Here is a 21116-nt window from a genome sequence, read left to right as displayed (position 1 = left end):
ATTTGTTGTGCCTTTACCATTTGTCACCTACTTATAATGCCTTTGTTTCAAGTTTTTCCTCTGTCTCTATTCCTAAAACCACAGGTGAAGCCCCGTCACATCTGGTTGGCGTCGGGCTATGTTCGATAAGATTGAAGCCTTACATTCAAATGGTACTTGGGATTTGGTGCCTTTACCACCTGGCAAGGCTCCCGTTGGCTGCCAGTGGGTGTTCACCCCAAAAGTAGTCATTTTCCCCCAATTACAATCATATCCCCACCTCTTCAAACAATTCTTGTCCTGAAGAATTGACAGCGAAGGCTATGGTTAAGCCAATCCCTACCTTCAATACTTGTTGCCTCCTCTCCTTCTTATTGTTTTGCTTTTCCCCTTTGAGTAGTAGAAGTGTAGCAATGTTCACAACTTCTGGTTGTTCCACCGCTGCCTCATCATTTTCCTTCAAACACTTTAGTCTGTATAGACTGCAGCTATGATTCTTCCCCGATGATCACCTTGCCCTCACCTGTTTCCTCATGGGAAACATCCTCTTCTTCTTCTTCTTCTTCTTCTTCTTCTTCTTCTTCTTCTTCACCTTGCCCTCACCTTAATGGTCAGGGTTATATTTGTTTCCACACCTAATGGTCTCCTCTGCTCTATCAAATTCTCCTTAGTACCATTATTATAGGAAGGTGCTTTGGCTGCCTCTTGAGTATGCCCTGTAAGTAAAAGTCTAGAGTTAGCACTCCCTGTACTGCCTGACTAATACACTCGGCTTGTAGGGAACATTATGCTTCTTAAAAATGGCTTCTAATGTCAGCTCTTGTAGTCTAGCTTTTTCTGCCACTTGCCTCACTGATGTAGGCATCATCATCTTTACTATGGGTCGTGCTTCTTCCCTCAATCCACTAATGAAGTTGGACACCAAATATTGTTCAGTGAGTACCAACTGCATAGCGCACATTGTGAGAATTTAGAGAGAGAGAGAAAGAGAGAGAGTTTGAAGAATTTCTCTTATTATCAAACTAAGAGATGGAACACATATATATACAAATATCGTGACATAATCATGACATAATGCTAATTATCTCTATATACAACTCAACACTCTCCTTAAGATGGAGCATAGATATCATACGCACCAAGCTTGTTACAAATATATTCTACCTGATGACCCTTTAGAGACTTGGTGAAGACATCTGCAAGTTGATAATTGAAGTTAATAAATTCTGTAATAATAACTCCTTCAACTAACTTTTCTTTAATAAAGTGACAGTTAATTTCAATATGTTTGGTTCGTTCATGAGACACTAGATTAGAAGCAATGTTCAAGACAGCTTAATCATCACAAACAAGCATCATAGGGGACACTTCACAAAACTTAAGTTTCTGCAGGAGTTGCTTAAGACAAACGAGCTCACAAGTTGCATTAGCCATAGCCTGATACTTTGCCTCTACACTCAATGTTCTAAAAATCAACCTAAGGGGCCCCTGGCCGCCATGAATATAGGCTAATCAACCTCCCTAGGCACAGATCCAACTAACTGGTCGTCGGCGATGCCTAGGCGGCCTAAGTGGTGCCTAGGCCGATTTCTCTCTCTCGTCACCGCGGCCAATCGCCTCTTTGAAAGCTCTCTCTTGTCGCCATCGACGCCGCCAGTCGTCTCTCTTGGCCTCGATTTCCCTTGGCCCCTTGGTCGTCGCTGTCGCTGCTGCTGCCAACCATCTCTCTCGCTGTTCTTCCTCCGCCCTAGCAATCACCCAGTTTATATATATATATATATAAGTTTCTGATTTATATATATAAGTTTTATATGTCTTTTTTACTTTGATTTATCCAAAAATGACATGAAATTCCCTGAAAAAATAAAAAAAAAAAAAAAAAACAGCAGTCCGCCTAGGCCCCCGACTAGCGCCTAGCACATTTTAGAACACTATCTGCACTAGATCTAACTACTATATTTTGTTTATTATTTTTTCAAGAAACTAGATTTCCTCCCACAAGAACACAATACCCAGAGATTAACCTACGATCAGAAGGAGATTCTGCCTAATCCACATCTACATAACAACAAATATCTGTGTATTCCTTATTCTCATAGAGTAGTCATTTACTTGATGCTCTTTTGATGTAACTCAAAATCTGGATAGCAGCATCCCAGTGAGAATCACATGGAGAACTGAGAAATTGACTAACTACACTCACAACAAAAGCAGTGTCAGGACGAGTGACGGTGAAATAGTTCAACTTGCCTACTAGTCTTTGATACCTTCTAGGAATCGAAAAGGGCTCCCCTTGTCCTGACAAGAATTTGATATTCGAGTCCATTGGAGTGTCTACCGATTTGCAGTTCACCATACCAGTTTCTTCTAAGATGTTAAGGGCATACTTCCTCTGAGAAATTGAGATACCATCTCTTGATTGTGCAACCTCAATACCCAAGAAATATTGGAGTCTGCCTAGGTCTTTGGTCTGAAAGTGCTGATATAGATGTTCTTTTAGTTTCTATATGCCAACTTGATCACTCCTTGCGATAACAAGATCATCCTCATAAACAACAAGGTAGATGCATAAAGAAGAGGCATGTCGATAGAAAACCAAATGATTGGCCTCACTCCGGGTGAGACCAAAGGCTTGAATCACAGTACTGAACCTGCCAAACTACGCTCGTGGAGATTGCTTCGTATAAACCTCCTCCTATAAATCACCATGGAGAAATGCATTTTTAATATCTAGTTGATAGAGCGGCCAATAACACATAGCAGTCACAAAGAGAAATAGGCGAATAGAGGCCATTTTAGCAACAAGTGAGAAGGTATCACTGTAATCCAACCCATAGATATGTGTAATGCCTTTGGCAACCAAGTGTGCCTTAAGATGATCCACCTGTCCATCAAGGACCACGGTGTATAAGCAATTAAGGCTAACTGCAAAAGGTTAGAGGTTAGGCAAGAATAACTAAATCTTGTATAAACAATTAGGAAAATTGTTAGAGTAGTTAGTTAGTTGTGTTGTGGCTAGAGGCTCTTTAAAAGAGACCTACTGTAGATTGGAGAAATTATCAAATGAATATACGACATGTCTCCTTTCTCTCTCTCTTTCTAACTTCCTTTCTCTCTCTCGTTCTTCCTTCTTCCTTCCTCATTCTATCTATTTTCTTCCTAAAAGTCAATCCTTCTTTCTAGAATTCCGTCGAATTCCTTTAATTGTCCAGCTCACAATCTGAGGCTTGACACAAATCCTCTACATCGCCAGCTGCCAAGATATCTCTAACAATATCATCTCCAATGATAGAAAGGAATTCAAAGTTCTCTGCAAGCGAAGACTTGATTTGGCGCTACAGCTCACCAATTAGAGTATGAACAAACAAAGCAACAAGAGCCTTGTTTGCGATAGTAAAACTTTTAACTTCTTCAGTTATTTCCCTTAACTCTCCTCTAGTTACGTGATGTCTCCAAGTTTCCTTAAAACTTTGAACCTAATCATCAATAAGAGAATTCATGTTAGGATCATAACACATAGGAGACCTCCCAGAGTTCTATCATGACCCCAAGGGTAGATTAGTCATAGTATGCCACATGTTGTATTAGTCATGATTATACTTGTTGCTTTACCTATGGTACCTTTCAATTGTTCAGTTAGATAGCCTATAAATAGGCTATAGTAGTTAGAGAATTGTCATGTTGGAATTGATAATTAAATTTAGTCATTTCTCTCTAGAATTCTCTCTCTCGTACTGTTATGTTTTCTCCCTCCATTTTTGTCAAATTCTCCCTTGGATTCTTCCAATTTCCCGTCCAAACCCTAGGTACGTGGCATTTTGTATCAAAGCCAATCGTTCTTTGGTTGTTAACTTTTGACATAGTGAATTCCAACTTGACTTGAAGGTAGTAGAGACAGATCCGTAACCGAGCAAGCAATTCTCGGAATTGATCGAGTCACAGGAGGCAATTCAAGGAGTTGAGCTAAAGGCAACTCTTAGGCTACCAATTTCTCAAATCCGACTGTGACAAAGGCAATGTCCAGTTGATTCTCGGCTGATAATTGAAGCTCGAAATTTGAAGCAAAGTACAGGAAGCGGTTGCAACAAGCGATTCAAGAGGTGTTATCCGAGTCGATTCCTCAAGGGACTACAACAGAGTAGTTATGTGGCCTTCGACTTCTCCTGCTCTAGTTGTTCGAGGTCCCGAATTGAAGGCGAAGCATATCTATTGCCTGACAATTCGTTTCGATTAGATATTGTAGGCAGGTTGCTGACTGGTGACAAGTGACAAGTGACTCATAGAAACAGTGATTGAGGCAGATTATGGTTATTGAATTTCGATTTTGAGTCAAAGCAGAACAAGATCTAGGCGATCACAGGTGATTGCTGCTCATAGTCGATGCTTGGAAGTAGATCATAAATGAATTCTTTGAATTAGCAATGGCAGAAGGAACAAGGATGAAGCAGTTCGAGGCAAGGATGGATGTTTTGGAGCAAATTTTTAAGCAGACTTTGGAGGAGATGAGTCTTCGTAGAGAGGAGAATGTAGCAACGGAGAAACTGTGCAAAATTTAGAAGAAGCTAAACATCTTTTTCAACAATTCCATTTGTTCCTTGCTGAAAGGGTTTGGTTCTAAAGCTGTAGTGGTCTCCTCCATAGAAACTATATTGCCCCAACTCTTCCTCTCATGAGCAAGTTTCCAATTTGTTAGTTTATCGTGTATCTCCCAACAAGTGTCTTGTGTGACCTGTTTTATGACAATGGTCACACCAAGGACGCCCATTTTTCTCTTTAGTTGGTTGTTGATTCCCCCGAGTGGTTAGGGCAAAAGTTTCCAAATTTGGAGAGGCAATCCTTAGCATTATTTTCATCCTACTTTCCTCTCAACGGACTTCTGAAAAGGCCATTTCGAATACTTGGTAGAGGTTTTGTACCTAGAATTCTCCTCCTCATTCCATCTAGGATTTTGTTTAAACCTATAAGGAACTTGTATAATCTCTCCTTTTCGATAACCTGCTTGTATATGGCTTGCATCTTATGGACAATTCCATCAGATTGACCATACTTATCCAGCTGAAGCCAATACTTATTTAGTGAATTAAAGTATTGGATAACACTGGACTCTCCTTGTCGTAGATCATCAAATATGCTTTCAATTTAAAACAACTCCAATGCATTTTCAACATGTGAATAACCTTCCTTAGCAACTTCCCAGATATCATGTGCAGTGTCATACAACAAAAATTCTCACCAATCTCATTAGTTATGGAGTTAATAAGCCAAGACATTACCATGTTGTTCTTGGATTTCCACATCCAGAACTTTGGGTCTTCCTCCTTCGGTTTGCTTGTAACTCATGTTAAGTAGTCATCCTTCCCCTTTTTACATATGAACATCATGACGGATTGGGACCACTGTAGGAAGTTTTGCTCGTTCAACTTGTGGTCAGTGATGGTAAACATATTGTTGTCTGTAGCTCCCATGTTGTTGGTCAAACAAGGGATGATCTTCGAAGACAGATTGCTTTTTCTGGCATGACTTATGGGTGTAGGGTTTTTGGTTAGGGTAGCTCTGATACCATGCAAAGATTTTAGGAAGAAGAACTTATCTTTTATTCATCACAGTGAACGATATATATACAGAATACAACCTTGTTGGTTTCCTATTATGTACACTAAATAGGAGGTTATATCTACACTACTTAGGAAACCTACAGCTAGCTGTGAGAGAGTGATTTATTCTCTCTACTCAAACTAGGAAATAAGTTGACTTTACAAAAAAAAAAAAAGGAACTCATAAACTAGGAAACAGAATAATTAGTTGGATATTGCTCGAAATTTCCACATGCATGTTGTTAAAGGCACCATACTAAACCAAAAGATGTGCCCTAGGGGGAACATAATTATCAATAACTAACATGATTACTACAATCAAGTTATGTTCTGCCCTATGACGTCGTTAAAAAAGAAGACAAAAACCAGGAAGTTAAGAGAGGATGGTTAATACTACACACCTCAGGCGATCAAACCTATGCATATCCCTTCTGACAAGGTACGGATGGATGATCACCCATGAGACTATCTACTCACAAATCAGAACATGATCCAACATTTTAAGCAAATCTTTCATTCTTAGAATTTATATTAATCAGTGAAAAAATTAAACAACAATTCAATTTTTTCAGAGAAGTTCCAATTAAAAATTATTTGAATAATTTATTTGTATAAACTTTTTATACAAATTTTTAAAAAATTAGCTAAAAGTGTTACCATTAAAATAGTTTTTTCATAAAAAATATATTTTTCTAGGTAAATATTAATATATAATATAGAATTATAATAAATATTATCAATATATAAAAAGGCTTGTGGTTTGGTTTCAAGTTTTACGGGACACAAAATGAAACCAAACCATAAATTGTTTTTTTCTCAAAATTTCTAAACCAAACCAAAACAAATTAACCAGTTCAGTTTGGTTTATTGGTTTGGAACAAATTGCGCCCATCCCTAGTCAGATGATGAAAGGGGGAATCTTATCCCCATGGCAAGTGAAGAAGCTCTTCCCACCATAACACCACAATGGGTGAAGAGAAACTATTGTATATGCTTAAAACTGAAAGAAATGCCATATAAAGACTATAGATCATCTTTTAAATCTCCTATCCCATATTAACAGAAATAAAAGCATCTTAAGGCATGGTTCTTAATTATGGAGTTTGCAACCACCAAAAGTGTAGCATGAAGATCAAGAATAATTATAAAAGGATCATTTCAACTAACCAAGGAGAATGCAGTTGACAATTGACGAAAGCATGAAAATTATGCTTGACAATGTCTACAAACCAATAACAAGATTATTAAATTGTTAACCATCATCTGATCTGAAAGTTTAAGATAATAGATAGAGAGTTAACTTTATTATATATATTATTATTTTTACTCTCAACACTCCCCCTCATGTGGGGTCAAGCTTCACTGCATAACTGGTCCAAGCATGAGCAATAATTAAATATTGGGTTAATGATGAGGTTTGACCTCAGGGCCCTTCTTTGCTTTGATACCATATTAAATTGGTAACGACCATCTGATCTAAAAGCTTAAACTATTAGATAAAGGGCTAACAAAATCTTTTATATTATCATTTTTACTATCAACAAACATAATACAAAAAGACTATAGAGATCAATTGAAATAGTCGTGTTTACCGCATTATAGACTGCTTTGAGTTTTGGAAGTTGCTTGGGACAAATGACTGAAAGAGAAACAGAACACTGCATAGAAAGGTAATGGGGAAAACATTAGTCAGCGGATTGATGATCTGCAACAAAATAAAATCATAGCCTGATAAACGAATGAAGAATAACTCTAGGTACCTGACTAAATGATTTTGCAACTGTCTCAGCATCTGATAAACGAGTTTCTGTTTGAGCCTCAATGTTTTCACCCTGTTCCAATTTCTGCAGTGGGGGTCGATAAACGGGTGTGGGCAAGGGATAAGGATTACTGGCAGCAACCAGAACGCAGTGCCTTTGAACATCCACAGTTTGTTGTGTTTGACTTCCACTTAAAGGAGAAAACATCTGAATAATGTGTCATGGAAATTATGAATAGAATTTAACATTTGTGCACAGGAACTATATCTGCAAAGAAGCAGCAGGAATTTTCTTTGTTTTCCAAATATAAAAACTTGGTAAATCATATTTTCTCAAAAACCCTATCTTGACAAAAGATAACATGACTCAATCCTAGTACATAAGCACCACAAGTATTCATAGAAGGATCATGCTATTGGTACTCCTTGGGCTACACAATGCATGTAAAATGACAAAAATACCCTTCAAGCCTCGCCGCTTTGGATGAGGAGTATTTTAGTCATGCGCCTCACCACCTCACGCCGCCTCACCACTTTAGATCAGAGGTATTTTTGTCATTTTGCATGCATTGTGTAACCCAAGGAGTAGCACAAGGGGTACCAATAGCATTTTCCTTCATAGAATGATCATACAAAGAATGGAGTCAGAATTATTATGGATAAAATTTTGAAAGATGGGGCAGTCAATGTGAAGAGAGTAGGACACACAATTATTCCAGTTAAAATTATTCTAAGAAAAAAGACCATAAACATTGTTAGTACATATGCACCACAAGTACAACCGGTCAGAGAATAGTCGAGAGAATTTTAAGGGCACTTAAGAAGGGTTGGCACAAAGAATGCCTAGAGAGAGATCATTATATGAAATGACTAAAACAGGCATGTGAGCAGGGTAGTGAATGGTTATAGAGATGTAAGTAGAGATCAGTGTTCTAAAAATCGGGCTAGGCGCCCGCCTAGGCACTGCCTAGGTGCTAGGCGCCCACTGGCCGCCCCTGAAATTGCCCTAGTCAGGCCTCCTAGGCGCCGACCCGAGTAAACGGCCAGCTTGGGGGCCCAGGCGGGGCCTAGTCGGCCAACGCACCTAGGGCTTTTTAGGGCTTTTTTTGCTAAATCATAAATCGAACCTGTTAGCGTCTCCCCCTCTTCACTCTCTTCTCACCTCAACGCTGCTGCCTCAACGCCACCAAGCTTCATCGACCCGCCAGTAACTCACCGCCGTTGTTGCGTCCAGCTCCATCCTCGCCGCCAAGCTTCATCGTCACCGCCTCTTATCTGTCGCGTCCTCCTCGTCCTCGTTGCCTCAGCGTCGTCGCCCCCGTCCTAGCCGTCGAGCTCCATCTCCGCCGCGGCAAGCTCCATCTCCGTCAACTTGTAACCTCTCTCTCTCTCTCTGGGTTGTGCGTTTGCTGCATTTCTGGTTACTTTTTTATGTTTTTTATTTTTTATTTTATTTCATTTTCTTTTCTATTTATATATAATTATTAGATTTATATTCAAGTTTTATTATTAATTATATATATTCTATAATATTTGCAAAAAATCTGCTGCTTGCTTATAGTATATTGATGTTTTTATTATTGATTTATGTTGCATTATTAATGCTTTTCAACTTTGATTTAATTGAAAATAACATCAAATTACATTACAAAATTTAAAAAATAAAAAAAATAGCAGTTTTCTAGGCTTCGCCTAGGCCCCGCCTAGGCGCTAGGCCCCAACCTGGCACCCAACTAGTGCCTAGCGCTTTTTAGAACACTGGTAGAGATCATAGATTTGGTAAAAGAAATGATGCATGTAAAGCTATTCTATATTTTGCCACGATAGATGAGCTTATCATAGCTAATACAATGCCCAAAAAGAGTGATGAACACATGGTCACATGTAAAAACGGCATATCAATTATCCAAATAGACTATTTTCTTATGAGACAAAGGAATGCTCATGTCGCAAGGACTGTAAAGTTATATTGGAAGAATGCCTAACCACTTAGCATAGGCTTTTATGGTCTTGTATGTCCATATCAAAAATGGAGGAGGAATAATGATACCAAGCAATGCCCAAGAATCAAATCGTGGTATTTAAGAGGTGAACAAGCAGTTATCTTCAAGGAACCAGTGTATGGAACAAGAGATTGGACTACAGAAGGAGAGACTAACCAAATGAGGATTGAGATGACTACTACCATTTGAACCATGGCAAAAACGGTTCTAAGAGGGTCAAAAGGAAAAGCTTCAAACCAAAAAGGTCTTGGTGGTGGAATAAAGAAATACAAGAAAAAATCAAAACCAAGAAAGCTTGCTACAAGACACACACACACACACATATATATATATATCATAACAAAAAAACTTGAATAAGTGTGGAAAATAATACTTTTCTGTATTATATACACTGCACACTGTACACTTAGGTATTTATTACAAGAGTGGATCCCGATTTAGGCAAGCAATCCAAAATATTAGGGATTAGTCAACTCAATCAAGGATGAACAAATACAACTACATATCTAGCCTTTATCCCACTATGTGGGGTCGGCTACATGAATTCTAGACTTCCATATATTTCTATCTTTTGTCATATTTTCATTTAGCTCTATACACTTCATATCAAACTTTAATGTCTCTCCCAAAGTCTTCTTGGGTCTGTCTCTACCTCTTTTTTTGACTAATTGTTCAATTTCATCAACTCTCCTCACAAGAGCGTCTCTTGGTCTCCTTCTCACATAACCAAACCATCTTAGTCAGTCTCTCTCATTTTCTCCTCGATTGGCACTACTCTTACCTTATTACGAATAACTTCATTTCTAATTTTATCTTTTCTTGTATGGCCACACATCCATCTTAACATCCTCATCTCCGTCACGCTGGTCTTTTGCTCATGCTGGTATTTGACTGCCCAACATTCTGAGCCATATAACAAGACTGGTCTTATAGCTGTCCTATAGAATTTTCCATTCAATTTTAATGGGATTTTACCATCACATAACACCCCCGATGCATTTCTTCATTTTAGCCAACCTGCCTTAATTCTATGTGTGACATTCTCGTGAATTTCTCCATCTTTTTGAATCACTAATCCCAAATATCGAAAATGATTTTTTCTTTGTAAGATTTGGTCTTCCAATTTTATTATAACATCCTCCACTTTTGCATTCTTACTAAATTTACATTCCATATATTCTGTTTTCTTTCTCCTTAATTTAAATCTCTTAGATTCTAAATTGTTTCTCCACAACTCAAGCTTAGTATTCACTCCTTCTTTTGTTTCATCCACTAACACTATGTCGTCTGCAAATAGCATAAACCATGGCACCTCTGTCTGAATATCTTTAGTGAGTTCATCTATTACTAGAGCAAATAAGTATGGACTTAGTGTAGAACCTTGATGCAGTCCTATTGTAATTTTAAACGGTTCAGTATCCCCTCCGCATGTTCTGACCCTTGTCTCTACACCGTGATACATGTCCTTAAGGGCTTGTATATAGGCTATTCAGACTCATTTCTTCTCTAAAACCCTCCATAATACTTCTCTAGGGACCCTATCATAAGCCTTTTCTAGGTCTATAAACACCATATGTAGGTCCTTCTGATGATCCCGATACCTTTCCATTAGGCGCCTCAGTAGGTATATAGCTTCTATTGTTGACCTACCAGGCATGAAACCAAACTGATTTTTCGAGACCTCTGTTTCTTTTCTGAACCTCTGCTCTATTACTCTCTATCAGAGTATGGCTCATTAACTTAATTCCTCTGTAATTTTCACAGTTTTGAACATCTCCTTTGTTCTTGTATATAGGAACCAAAGTACTCTTCCTCCACTCATCTGGCATCTTTTTTTATTTAAGGATCACATTAAATAATTTCGTTAGCCAGGAGATACCCTCTTCTCCCATGCATTTCCATGCTTCTATTAGTATATTATCCGGTCCAACCGCCTTATGATTTTTCATCTTTTTTAATGCTTGTCTTATTTCATTTGAACTTATGCGTCGATAAAATGTATAGCTCACATTCCCTTCGGAGTTACTAAGATGTCCCAACCTAACTCTTGTGTCGCCACCATCATTGAATAATTTTGTGAAATACTCCTTCCATCTCTCCTTAATCGCTTCCTCATTCACTAATAAATTTTGATTTTCATCTTTTATGCATTTCACTTCATTTAAATCCCTTGTTTTTCTTTCTCTTGCTTTAGCTAATTTATATATATCCTTTCTCCATCTATTGTATCAAGTCATTTATATAGATTCTCATATGCTTTTGACCTTACTTCACTAATAGCTCTTTTTGCTGCTTTTTTGCTTTTTTATAATTTTTTTTATTTTCTTCATTATTGCACTGATATATAGCCTTATAGCAAGTTTTCTTATTTTTAATTTTCAATTGTACCACTTCATTCCACCACCAAGACTCCTTAAGGTTAACGGCTCTACCATGTCTCTCTCCAAGGACTACCTTTGTCGTGCTTCTCAGGACATTAGCCATTTCTCTCCACATTTGGTTTGTCTGTCCTTCTCCATTCCATTCCCTTCTACCCCTTAATTTTTCTTTGAAGATTAGTTGTTTCTCCCCTTTTAAATCCCACCACCTGATTTTGTTTGAAGATTAGTTCTTTGGATTTTGTTTTATATGATTTTTTCTCTTCCAATTTCTTACTTAGACGTCAAGTACTAGAAGTCTATGTTGAGTAGTCAAACACTCTCCCGGTATCACCTTACAATCCCTAAAACATAACCGATCCTCTTGTCTCATGAGGAAATAATCTATTTGGGTGCTTGATGTGACATATTTATATGTGATTAAGTGTCCGTCCCCTTTTTTTAACCTAGTATTGGTTATGATGAGTCCATATGACATAGTAAAATCTAGAATAGACTTACCCTCATCATTAATTTCCCCGAATCCATACCCTCCATGTACCTCTCTATAGCCACTTCTGTCTCTACCCACGTGCCCATTTAGGTCACCTCCTATAATCACTTTCTCTCCTCTTGGTATCATTTGTACGAGTCCCTCTAGGTCCTCCTAGAATTTTGCTTTTATCTCCTCACCTAACCCCACTTGTGGTGCATATGTACTAAAGATATTCATAGTCATTCTTCCTAGACTAACCTTCACCATAATAATCATATCCCCTATTCTCTTTACATCCACTACCTCATCTACTAAGCTTTTATCCATAATAATCCCCACTCCATTTTTCGCTCGATCATTTCCTGTATACCATATTTTATATCCAGTTTCTAATAAAGTTTTTGCTTTTTTTCCTACCCATCTCGTCTCTTGAAGGCGCATAATATTAATCTTTCTCCTAATCATCACATCTACCACTTCCATAGCTTTGTCTGTTAATGTTCCTATATTCCATGACCCAATCCTTAATCTATGATTTTGTTTTTGGCCTTGACTTTGAATTTGATTTTGTTTTTGTTTTTGATTTTGATTTTGGTTTTGATTTTGATTTTGGACTACCTTCTTTACCCACATCCGTCCAAGCAAATGCGGGGACCCTTGCTCATTTGTCACTACATCCGGGCGCTGATACAGCGGGCCTAGCTCACTTGACACTACACGCTGGCAGTAAGGAAAACATAATCTTATCCTAAAAAGGGAACTTTAGAAGTAAGGAAACAGAGATATTAGGAAAGAAACAATTATAGGAAAGCAACAATCATAGGAAAGATTTCTGAATTTCTAACACTCCCCCTCAAGTTAGTTAGACATGACAAAAAGACTGATAGACACATCTATGAGTTGAGTGGATGAAAAGGAGGAAGTTTGTAACAAAAAAGGGACAAAAAGACCAAAGAAAATTTGGCAGGGATTCCTCAAATATAATGGTCTTGCAAACAATATGGCCATGGATAGCAACAACTAGAGGTCTATAATTCATTTAGCCAACCCCACCTAATGGGATTAAGGGCTTGCATTGTTTTTCTTGTAAAGTTGCATATTGCCCATAACCTAGGACAACACAACATAACTAAACATGTTGAGATTGATCAGCATGCAAACAAGAAAAAGTGAATATTTGTTTGATCAAAACATCTATTTGCTGATGTCTTTACTAAAGGGCTTACAAGAAAAAAAACTTCATTCCATTTCCGTTATCTACAAGTTGGGCATTAGATGTCTATAAACGCCAACTAGACTAAAGGTGTTTAGTGTCAAACAAAGTTCTAGTGTGAGGTATTCACATAACACATTAAAGTAAAGTCATGAGTTTAAGGGATATACCTTAGGCTTACCCTCATTAGCCACCTACATTGCTCCTCTGTTTTCTTCCTATTTTTCATAATTCTTCATTCTTTTATTTAGTTTTGTTTTGCTAGAAAATTTTTCCTTTAAATATAATACTTGGTACGATTTGCACATAATTTCATTCACATCCAAGAGAAACCTATAGCATCTAACATGGTCATGTTATCAAAAATGCTAATTCAAACATCCTAGTTTGAGGAGGTTATTGGGAAGTGAGGAGACTAATCAAAACCCTAATGAACTACTTGGTTGACTAATGAAAACATTTGTTTAATGTCAAAACAAGCCCCCACAAACAGAGACCATGAAAGCCAAAATGGATGATACTTGTTTGTTTGATGAGATGGTTCAATATCTTCTCTTAATGCATGAGCAGAGATTAGCCTCGCAAAATTTCTCATTGTCATCTGCTAGTTTTGATTCCTCTATGTCTTCCATGTCTGTAAATGTGACTTCATATTCTTCTCAATCCGAGAGTAGATCTGTCAACAATTCTAGAGGAGGTTACAATGCTAGAGGAGGAAATCATGGTAATAGAGGAGGTCGAGGTAGAGGTAGATCTAGTGGAAAACGTATCTACTGTCAACTTTGTGGAAAACCAGGGCATTTTGTTGATAAATGTTATCATAGATTTGATAAAAACTTTCAGAGGAATTCTGGTCAGTCTTCTGATTATAGTGGTTCAACTGGTCCTCATGCTTATTTAGCCTCTCATCGTGACTCTAACGAAGCCTACATGACTGAAATAGGCTCTAATAATGGCTTTCCTTATGGACCTAATTCTCAGCCACCAGAACCTATCAGTCTTCCCATTTACATTCACCTGTTTCTTCTGATTCTTCCTGGTTTGTGGATTCAAGTGCCACTAATCACATTACTTCAAATTTAAACAATTTGTCTCTTCATTCTCCTTATTATGGTGGTGACAAAGTGACTATTGGTAACGGTAAGTCTTTACCTATCACCAGTGTTGGTACTACTCAATTTTCTTCACATGTTTCATTACCTAATGTTCTTCATGTTCCTCAAATAAAGAAGAACTTAATTAGTGTGTCTCAGTTAACTCATGATAACAATGTTATAACTGAGTTTGACTCAAATTCTTGTGGGATTAAGGACAAGGACTCCAGACTGGTGCTACTTCACAGTCACCTTAAGGATGGACTATACCAGCTGGATTCCGCATTTGTTCCTGTGGCAACCAGCAATTCTGTCCATCCTGTTGCGTCTATTGCTTCTGTTCAGCTTACTCCTTCTTTGAATGCTTGTAATAAACAGTTGAGATATACTTGTAATAAACGACACTCATTTTGTCATGAGTTGTCTAATCCTTCTGTCAATTTAGTTCTTACAGATTCTTCAGTTTGTAAACGATGGCATGCACGTTTAGGACATCCATCCTCTCATGTATTGAGACATATTATGAATAAACTTCAAATTCCTTGTTCATCTTCTATTCCGTTTTGTGACTCATAAAGTTGGAAAGTTACATCAACTTTCATTTAATGATTGTGCTATTACAGCTACAAAACCATTGGAACTTGTTTACTCAGACATATGGGGACCTTCTCCAATTTTGTCTATAGAGGGCTATAGATATTATATCATCTTTGTTGATGCTTATACTCGATATACTTGGCTTTACCCCTTGAAACTTAATTCTGATGCTCTATCTACTTTTATTACTTTCCACAAGTTTGTTGAACTTCAATACCATTCAAAACTCATAGCTTTACAAACTGATAATGGGGGGGAGTTCAAAGCCTTTTTGCCATATCTTAGAAACCATGGAATTCGACCATGGTTTTCATGTCCATATACCCACCAGCAAAATGGAGTGGCTAAAAGAAAGCATCGACATATTGTTGAAATGGGCTTAACTCTTTTAGCACACTCTCAAATGCCTCTTAAATTTTGGGTAGATGCCTTTCAAACTACAGTTCATACCATTAACTTGCTGTCAGCTTCTTCTATTCAGTTATGTACTCCATTTAAACTGTTGTATGGTAAAACACCAAACTATTTTTTGCTGCAACCTTTTGGTTGTGCTTGTTTTCCTTTCCTAAGACCATATAACAAGCATAAATTTGATTTTCACTCCACCAAGTGTGTGTTTCTTGGGTACAGTCATTCTCAAGCCGAGTATAAGTGTCTACATCCTTATGGGAAAGTTTATGTTTCAAGGCATGTTCAGTTTAATCCAAATGAATTTCCTTTTCCATCTTTGTTTAATCTCCCTAGTTCTTCTTCTTCTTCACTCAATAGATTTGGATATATTCTACTTCTTATTTTCAATCATTTCCTTCACATGTTTCTTCTCCGAGAGTAGCACAGTCCTTACATCTTTCCTCATCACCTGTTGTTTCAAATTCTAATGTTCGTCATGCTTCTGATATTGAATCTATTCTAAGGGAACCTCAGCCTGTTTCTTCTTCTCCTTCACCCAATCCTACTTCTGTTTCTAACTCTAAACCTAGTTTTGCACCCTCTGTTCATCCCGTGATAACAAGGTCTAAAGCTCAAAATCTTGTCACCACCTCTCCTCATGCCTTAGTAAGTAGCCTAGAGCCTTGTTCAGTTCGTGAGGCTTTGGTAGATTCCCGATGGATGCAAGCTATGCAGGAGGAATTCTCAACTTTGCAACATAATAATACGTGGGATCTTGTTCCATTCTCTAGTGAGATGAATCTTATTGGAAGCAAGTGGGTTTTTAAGGTGAAATACAAATCAGATGGTTCAGTTCTTAAATACAAAGCTCGCTTGGTGGCTAAAGGATTTTTACAAACACCCGGAATTGATTATGGTGATACTTTTAGCCCTGTGATGAAGGCTCCAACAATCAGAGTCCTATTTTCTCTAGTTGTTACTTTTGGTTGGGACATCCAACAAGTGGATGTTAATAACGCATTTCTGAATGGTGACTTAGATGAGGCTATGTACATGACTCAACCAGAAGGATTTGTGAATTCTACATATCCTTCTCATTTGTGTAGACTGCGCAAATCGTTGTATGGTTTAAAACAAGCACCTCGTGCTTGGTATGTGAAGTTAAAATCTGCTCTTCTTCAATGGGGTTTTGCCAGGGCAACATCTAAGGCATCTCTTTTTGTTAAACGCACTATTGATTGTGTAATCTTTCTTTTAGTCTATGTTGATGATATTCTCATAATTGGATCTAATTCTTCAGTTGTACAACAGTGTATTAAAGATTTGGAGAGTGCTTTTGCACTGAAAACTCTAGGATCAGTCAATTATTTCCTAGGGTTTGAAGCTTTTAGAGATTCCAGTGGGATTTATTTGACTCAGTCTAAATATACTATTGATTTGCTAAAGAAAGCTGATCTGACTAATTGTAAACCCTGTGCAACCCCTACTTCATCTGGTTTTTGTCTCACTAATGATGGTGAGGTTTTTCCTAATCCCTCATTATATCGAACTCTCATTGGGTCTCTACAATACCTAACCTACATGCGTCCGGATATAGCTTTTGTGGTAAATCGTTTAAGTCAGTTTTTAACTACTCCTAAGCTACAACATTGGACTGCTTGTAAAAGATTACTCAGATACTTGAAAGGAACAGTAGGTTATGGTCTCTTCTTTTCTCCATCTCCAAGAGATTTGACACTTTCAGTATATGTAGATGCTGATCATGCTAGTTGCAAGATCACAAGAAGATCAACTAGTGGACTTTGTGTTTATCTTGGCTCTAATTTGATTGTTTGGAGCTCCAGAAAACAATATGTTGTAGCACAATCAATTGGAGAGACTGAATATAGGGCTATAGCTCAAGGTGTTATTGAGCTTCTTTGGTAGAAATCTCTGTTCACAAAGTTGGGGTATCCTTGTAGTATTTCTTCAAAGCCTATTGTATGGAGTGATAATTTGGCTATTAATAGTATGGCTGAAAATCCCGTGTTTCATGGTCGGACCAAGCACATTGAGCTTGATGTACATTTCATTCGAGAAAAGGTTGAAAAAGGAGAAATTGAAATAAGATATGTGCCCACAGAATATTAGGTTGCTGACATTCTCACGAAAGGATTACCAAAAAGTCGATTTCAGTTTTTGTGTACCAAGCTTGGACTACGGTTTTCTCCAGCTCACAGGATTTCTTATGCCTCTATAAATGATCAGCAATCAGAAGAGCAAGAGAGTTCTAATTGAAGGGGAATGTGAAACCATGTTGTATTTGTATCAGCACTTATTTCTGTTTGGTTTATTTCTCTGTTATTCTGCTGTGTTGTTTGTATTAAGTCAATAATATGTGTGTAAGTGTTATAGTGTAAGAGGTGCTCGCTGCTATATATATATGTAGCAGTGCACTCTATTCTTGAGTTGATTCTCAGTTTATGAATTACGAAGCTAGTTCAATTTCCAGAATTCTCTCTCTGCTTCATTTGTGTTTTGCCCTAGGGTTTTCATTATATCTTTACATGACTTTCGTCTACGGCTCTGATATCATGTAAGATATAATGAAAACCCTAGGGCAAAACACAAATGAAGCAAAGAGAGAATTCTGGAAATTGAACTAGCTTTGTAATTCATACACTGTGAGTTGACTGCTGCATATATATATAGCAGCAAGCGCCTCTTACACTTATAACACTTACACACATATTAATGACTTAATACAAACAACACAGCAGAATAACAGAGAAATAAACCAAACAGAAACAAGTGCTGATACAAATACAACATGCTTTCACAAGCTTCAATGACAATAAAAACATGAATATAAAGAGATACATAATCTGACAATTCTAAGGTATTAAGAAAAGGATTCATGTACCCTAATGATAAATGCCTGTGATAAGATTTTCTCAATATCAAATGTTAGGATGGCTTAATCACTATAAATGTCAGCCTCTCCAACATGCATAATCCTTGAGCAACATTTAGTATAGAAAGTCCATATAGAAACCCTAAATTCAGAATAAATACTACAAAAATAAACTCAAACCTTAACCCCCCAAGTAGCATGGGCTACATGAATTATAGCTTTCATTCCATCTCTGCCTATGACTATATCTTCTGTAAGGTCCTTGTACCCATGTCACTAAATTCAAAATAAATGGACCGAAAATTTTCCTTCAAACAAAATTTATTCCCTTTATTTAAGGAGGATGAAAATCCCCAAATTGCAGAGAGGATAAAAATTAGGAGTAAAACTGAAATTGACTGTTGAGATTGAATGAGCCCTGCGAAACAAGAATACTACTATGTCAAAAAACATAAAGACGTAGCAGCATTGCGCACCATTAAAGCTTCACCAAGTCCTTCTGCAATAGCAGCATCATTGAAACCTCCACCAGAAAATGGCAAAGAAGATAACCACTGCAAGAAATTATCAACATCTCTGGTCCAGCCACTCCTCTGTACTAGGCAAGCTGCAGAAAATGATAAGACATTACAGAATGGAGGTGTTGGCAAAAACAAAAAATTGAAATTTTCTCACAGTGATTGTATATTATTAAAATAAAAGATTATGGTAAAGTTCATGCAGATCATGGGCACTCCACACAAGTTAAGCCTCAAATATCAACCAGGAATGGTTCAGGCTTCGTGACAATGAGAGGCTTCTCCATTTGTTATGTAAATGTTCAAAGAAACTGCAAAAATTCTAGTTTAGGAATTTGATGTCAATCACCAAAAATTGAATAAAAAATCCTTTGGATGAGGAAAATTAACGAGCTCATATTAGTTGAAGCTTTAGGAAGCCCGAAATTCAAACTGGAACTCCATTAAACTTTAAATCATGAACAGAATAGGTCCATGAAGTTTCCACGACACAAACAATTGGGAACAATTTACTTATATTTGATATGCAGTCACTAGAAGACCAGCATGGCATGATGCAATTGGTAGACAAATGAAATAAACAAGGGAAACTGAATCACAACCAAAAGTTAAGACCAACTCCAACTCTCTGGAGTACAAAAGTTAAAAATAAACAAAGTCAAACAAACCAAAAATGCCCAATCAACCAAAAAGTTTAAGGAAGTTGGATGGAGTTGCTTCAGCTTGAGCACTAGCTACAAAAACCTGGCCAGCAAATCTAATAAAATACAAGGCAATTCACATTCCTGGCACCCAGGGGTAGGTATTACATTTTGTTGGAAGATAAAAAGGATAAGGAAGAAGATGCATACGTATGAAAGGATAACAGTAAGTTAAACTCCTAGATGGAGGAGTTAAACTTCTAGATGGAGAAGGTAAAAGGATGAAAGTAATCTTGGAATCAGCTAAGGATATCCAAGTCATATCGATCCAGAATTGTAAATTAGATAAGTTGATAGTTATTGCTATCTATAGCTGTAAAGTAGGAGATTTTTTAGGAGTTTTTTGTATATAAATTTTCCTAAGTTAATGGAACAGCTGTCACGGTCGCTGGGACTGCTGTCAACTTCCGTCCGAGGTGTATTGGAATGGGCTAGGGAATGGTAGTAGAAGAGAAAGGTTTAGGGAGAAGAAGAAGAAGAAGATTGAGGGAGAGAATAGTTTGGGAGGTAGAGAGAATGCAGGGAGTAAATCCAGAATTTGTTGATTGATTATTGATACCCATTCTTAGGAGCCGTTTGGGCTTATATAGCTATCCTAGGGGGGGCTGCCACAGCAGATTGCAGCTCCCATAACCAACTATTTTGTCCTATCCCAAACACCTTTATAGCTGGATATTCTCTCTAACTAACTAGCAGCTGGAATAAAAGAAAATCCTAGGGAATAACAAAGAAACATAGCAAGCAATTAAAGACATAGCAGGAAAAAAAATAAATCCACAGCAAAACTTAGCATGGTCCGTGACAATGCCCTTCCCTTCAGCGATTTCTTGTCCTCAAGAAATATTTAGGAGGCTGGCGGTCCGGGGAAATTGTTGTAGTAACAGGGGAAGGTACTCCCAGGTGTCTTCCTTTCCTGATTCCCCTTGCCACCTAACTAGCACCTGCATAAGAGGAGCCCCTTGATGGTAGATGACTCTTCTGTCCAATATGGCCTCTGGCTCCATTGTGACTTCCTTCTCCTTAGGTAAGGCAGGCAACCTCGGGTTCACTCATTCCTGCCTATTGACTTCTTTAATAGGGAAACATGGAAGACTGGGTGAATGTGGGATCCTTCGAGAAGTAGTAAACGATAAGCCACCTTGCCAATCCTAGCCGTTATGGGAAAAGGCCCAAAGTATTTAGGGCTGAGCTTAGAGACCGGGCCTTGGGAAATGGATTTAAGGTGAGGGTACCTCAGCCGTAGATAAACATTATCTCTTACTCCGAATTCTCTGTCAGTCCTCCTCCTATCAGCCTGCTGCTTCATCCGGTTTTGGGCTGATGCCAACTCTTGTTTGAGTTGTTGTATCACCCCTCTCCTTTGCTGGAAATACTCTTCAACTGCAGCAGCTGAGGTACAATCTTCGATGGCCGGTAGAATTTGAGGCTTAAACCCAAATACAGCTTCAAAAGGTGACATCTTAATTGATGTGTGGTGGCTGGAATTGTACCACCACTAGGCTAGAGCTAGCCACCTATGCCA

At 37.8% G+C, this 21116-nt stretch overlaps 1 protein-coding gene across 5 annotated transcripts in view; it reads right to left on the bottom strand.

The window, feature by feature from the left end:
• Positions 1–21116, bottom strand: part of LOC127806138 (mediator of RNA polymerase II transcription subunit 25) — a 91930-nt gene that overhangs the window by 46393 nt on the left and 24421 nt on the right. For all 5 annotated transcript variants that reach the window (XM_052343212.1, XM_052343211.1, XM_052343209.1 and 2 more), the window contains 3 exons: positions 18852–18982; positions 7334–7540; positions 7166–7231 (listed from right to left, as the gene is read on the bottom strand). In XM_052343212.1, coding sequence (XP_052199172.1) covers positions 7166–7231; positions 7334–7540; positions 18852–18982 — 404 coding nt within the window. The remainder of the gene's footprint in view (positions 1–7165; positions 7232–7333; positions 7541–18851; positions 18983–21116) is intronic.

This window comes from Diospyros lotus, chromosome 7 (assembly GCF_014633365.1).
Source record: "Diospyros lotus cultivar Yz01 chromosome 7, ASM1463336v1, whole genome shotgun sequence".
In the NCBI taxonomy this organism is placed as follows: Eukaryota; Viridiplantae; Streptophyta; class Magnoliopsida; order Ericales; family Ebenaceae; genus Diospyros; species Diospyros lotus.
Note: the sequence above shows the minus strand (reverse complement) of the source record. Positions and strands in the feature narration are given on the sequence as shown.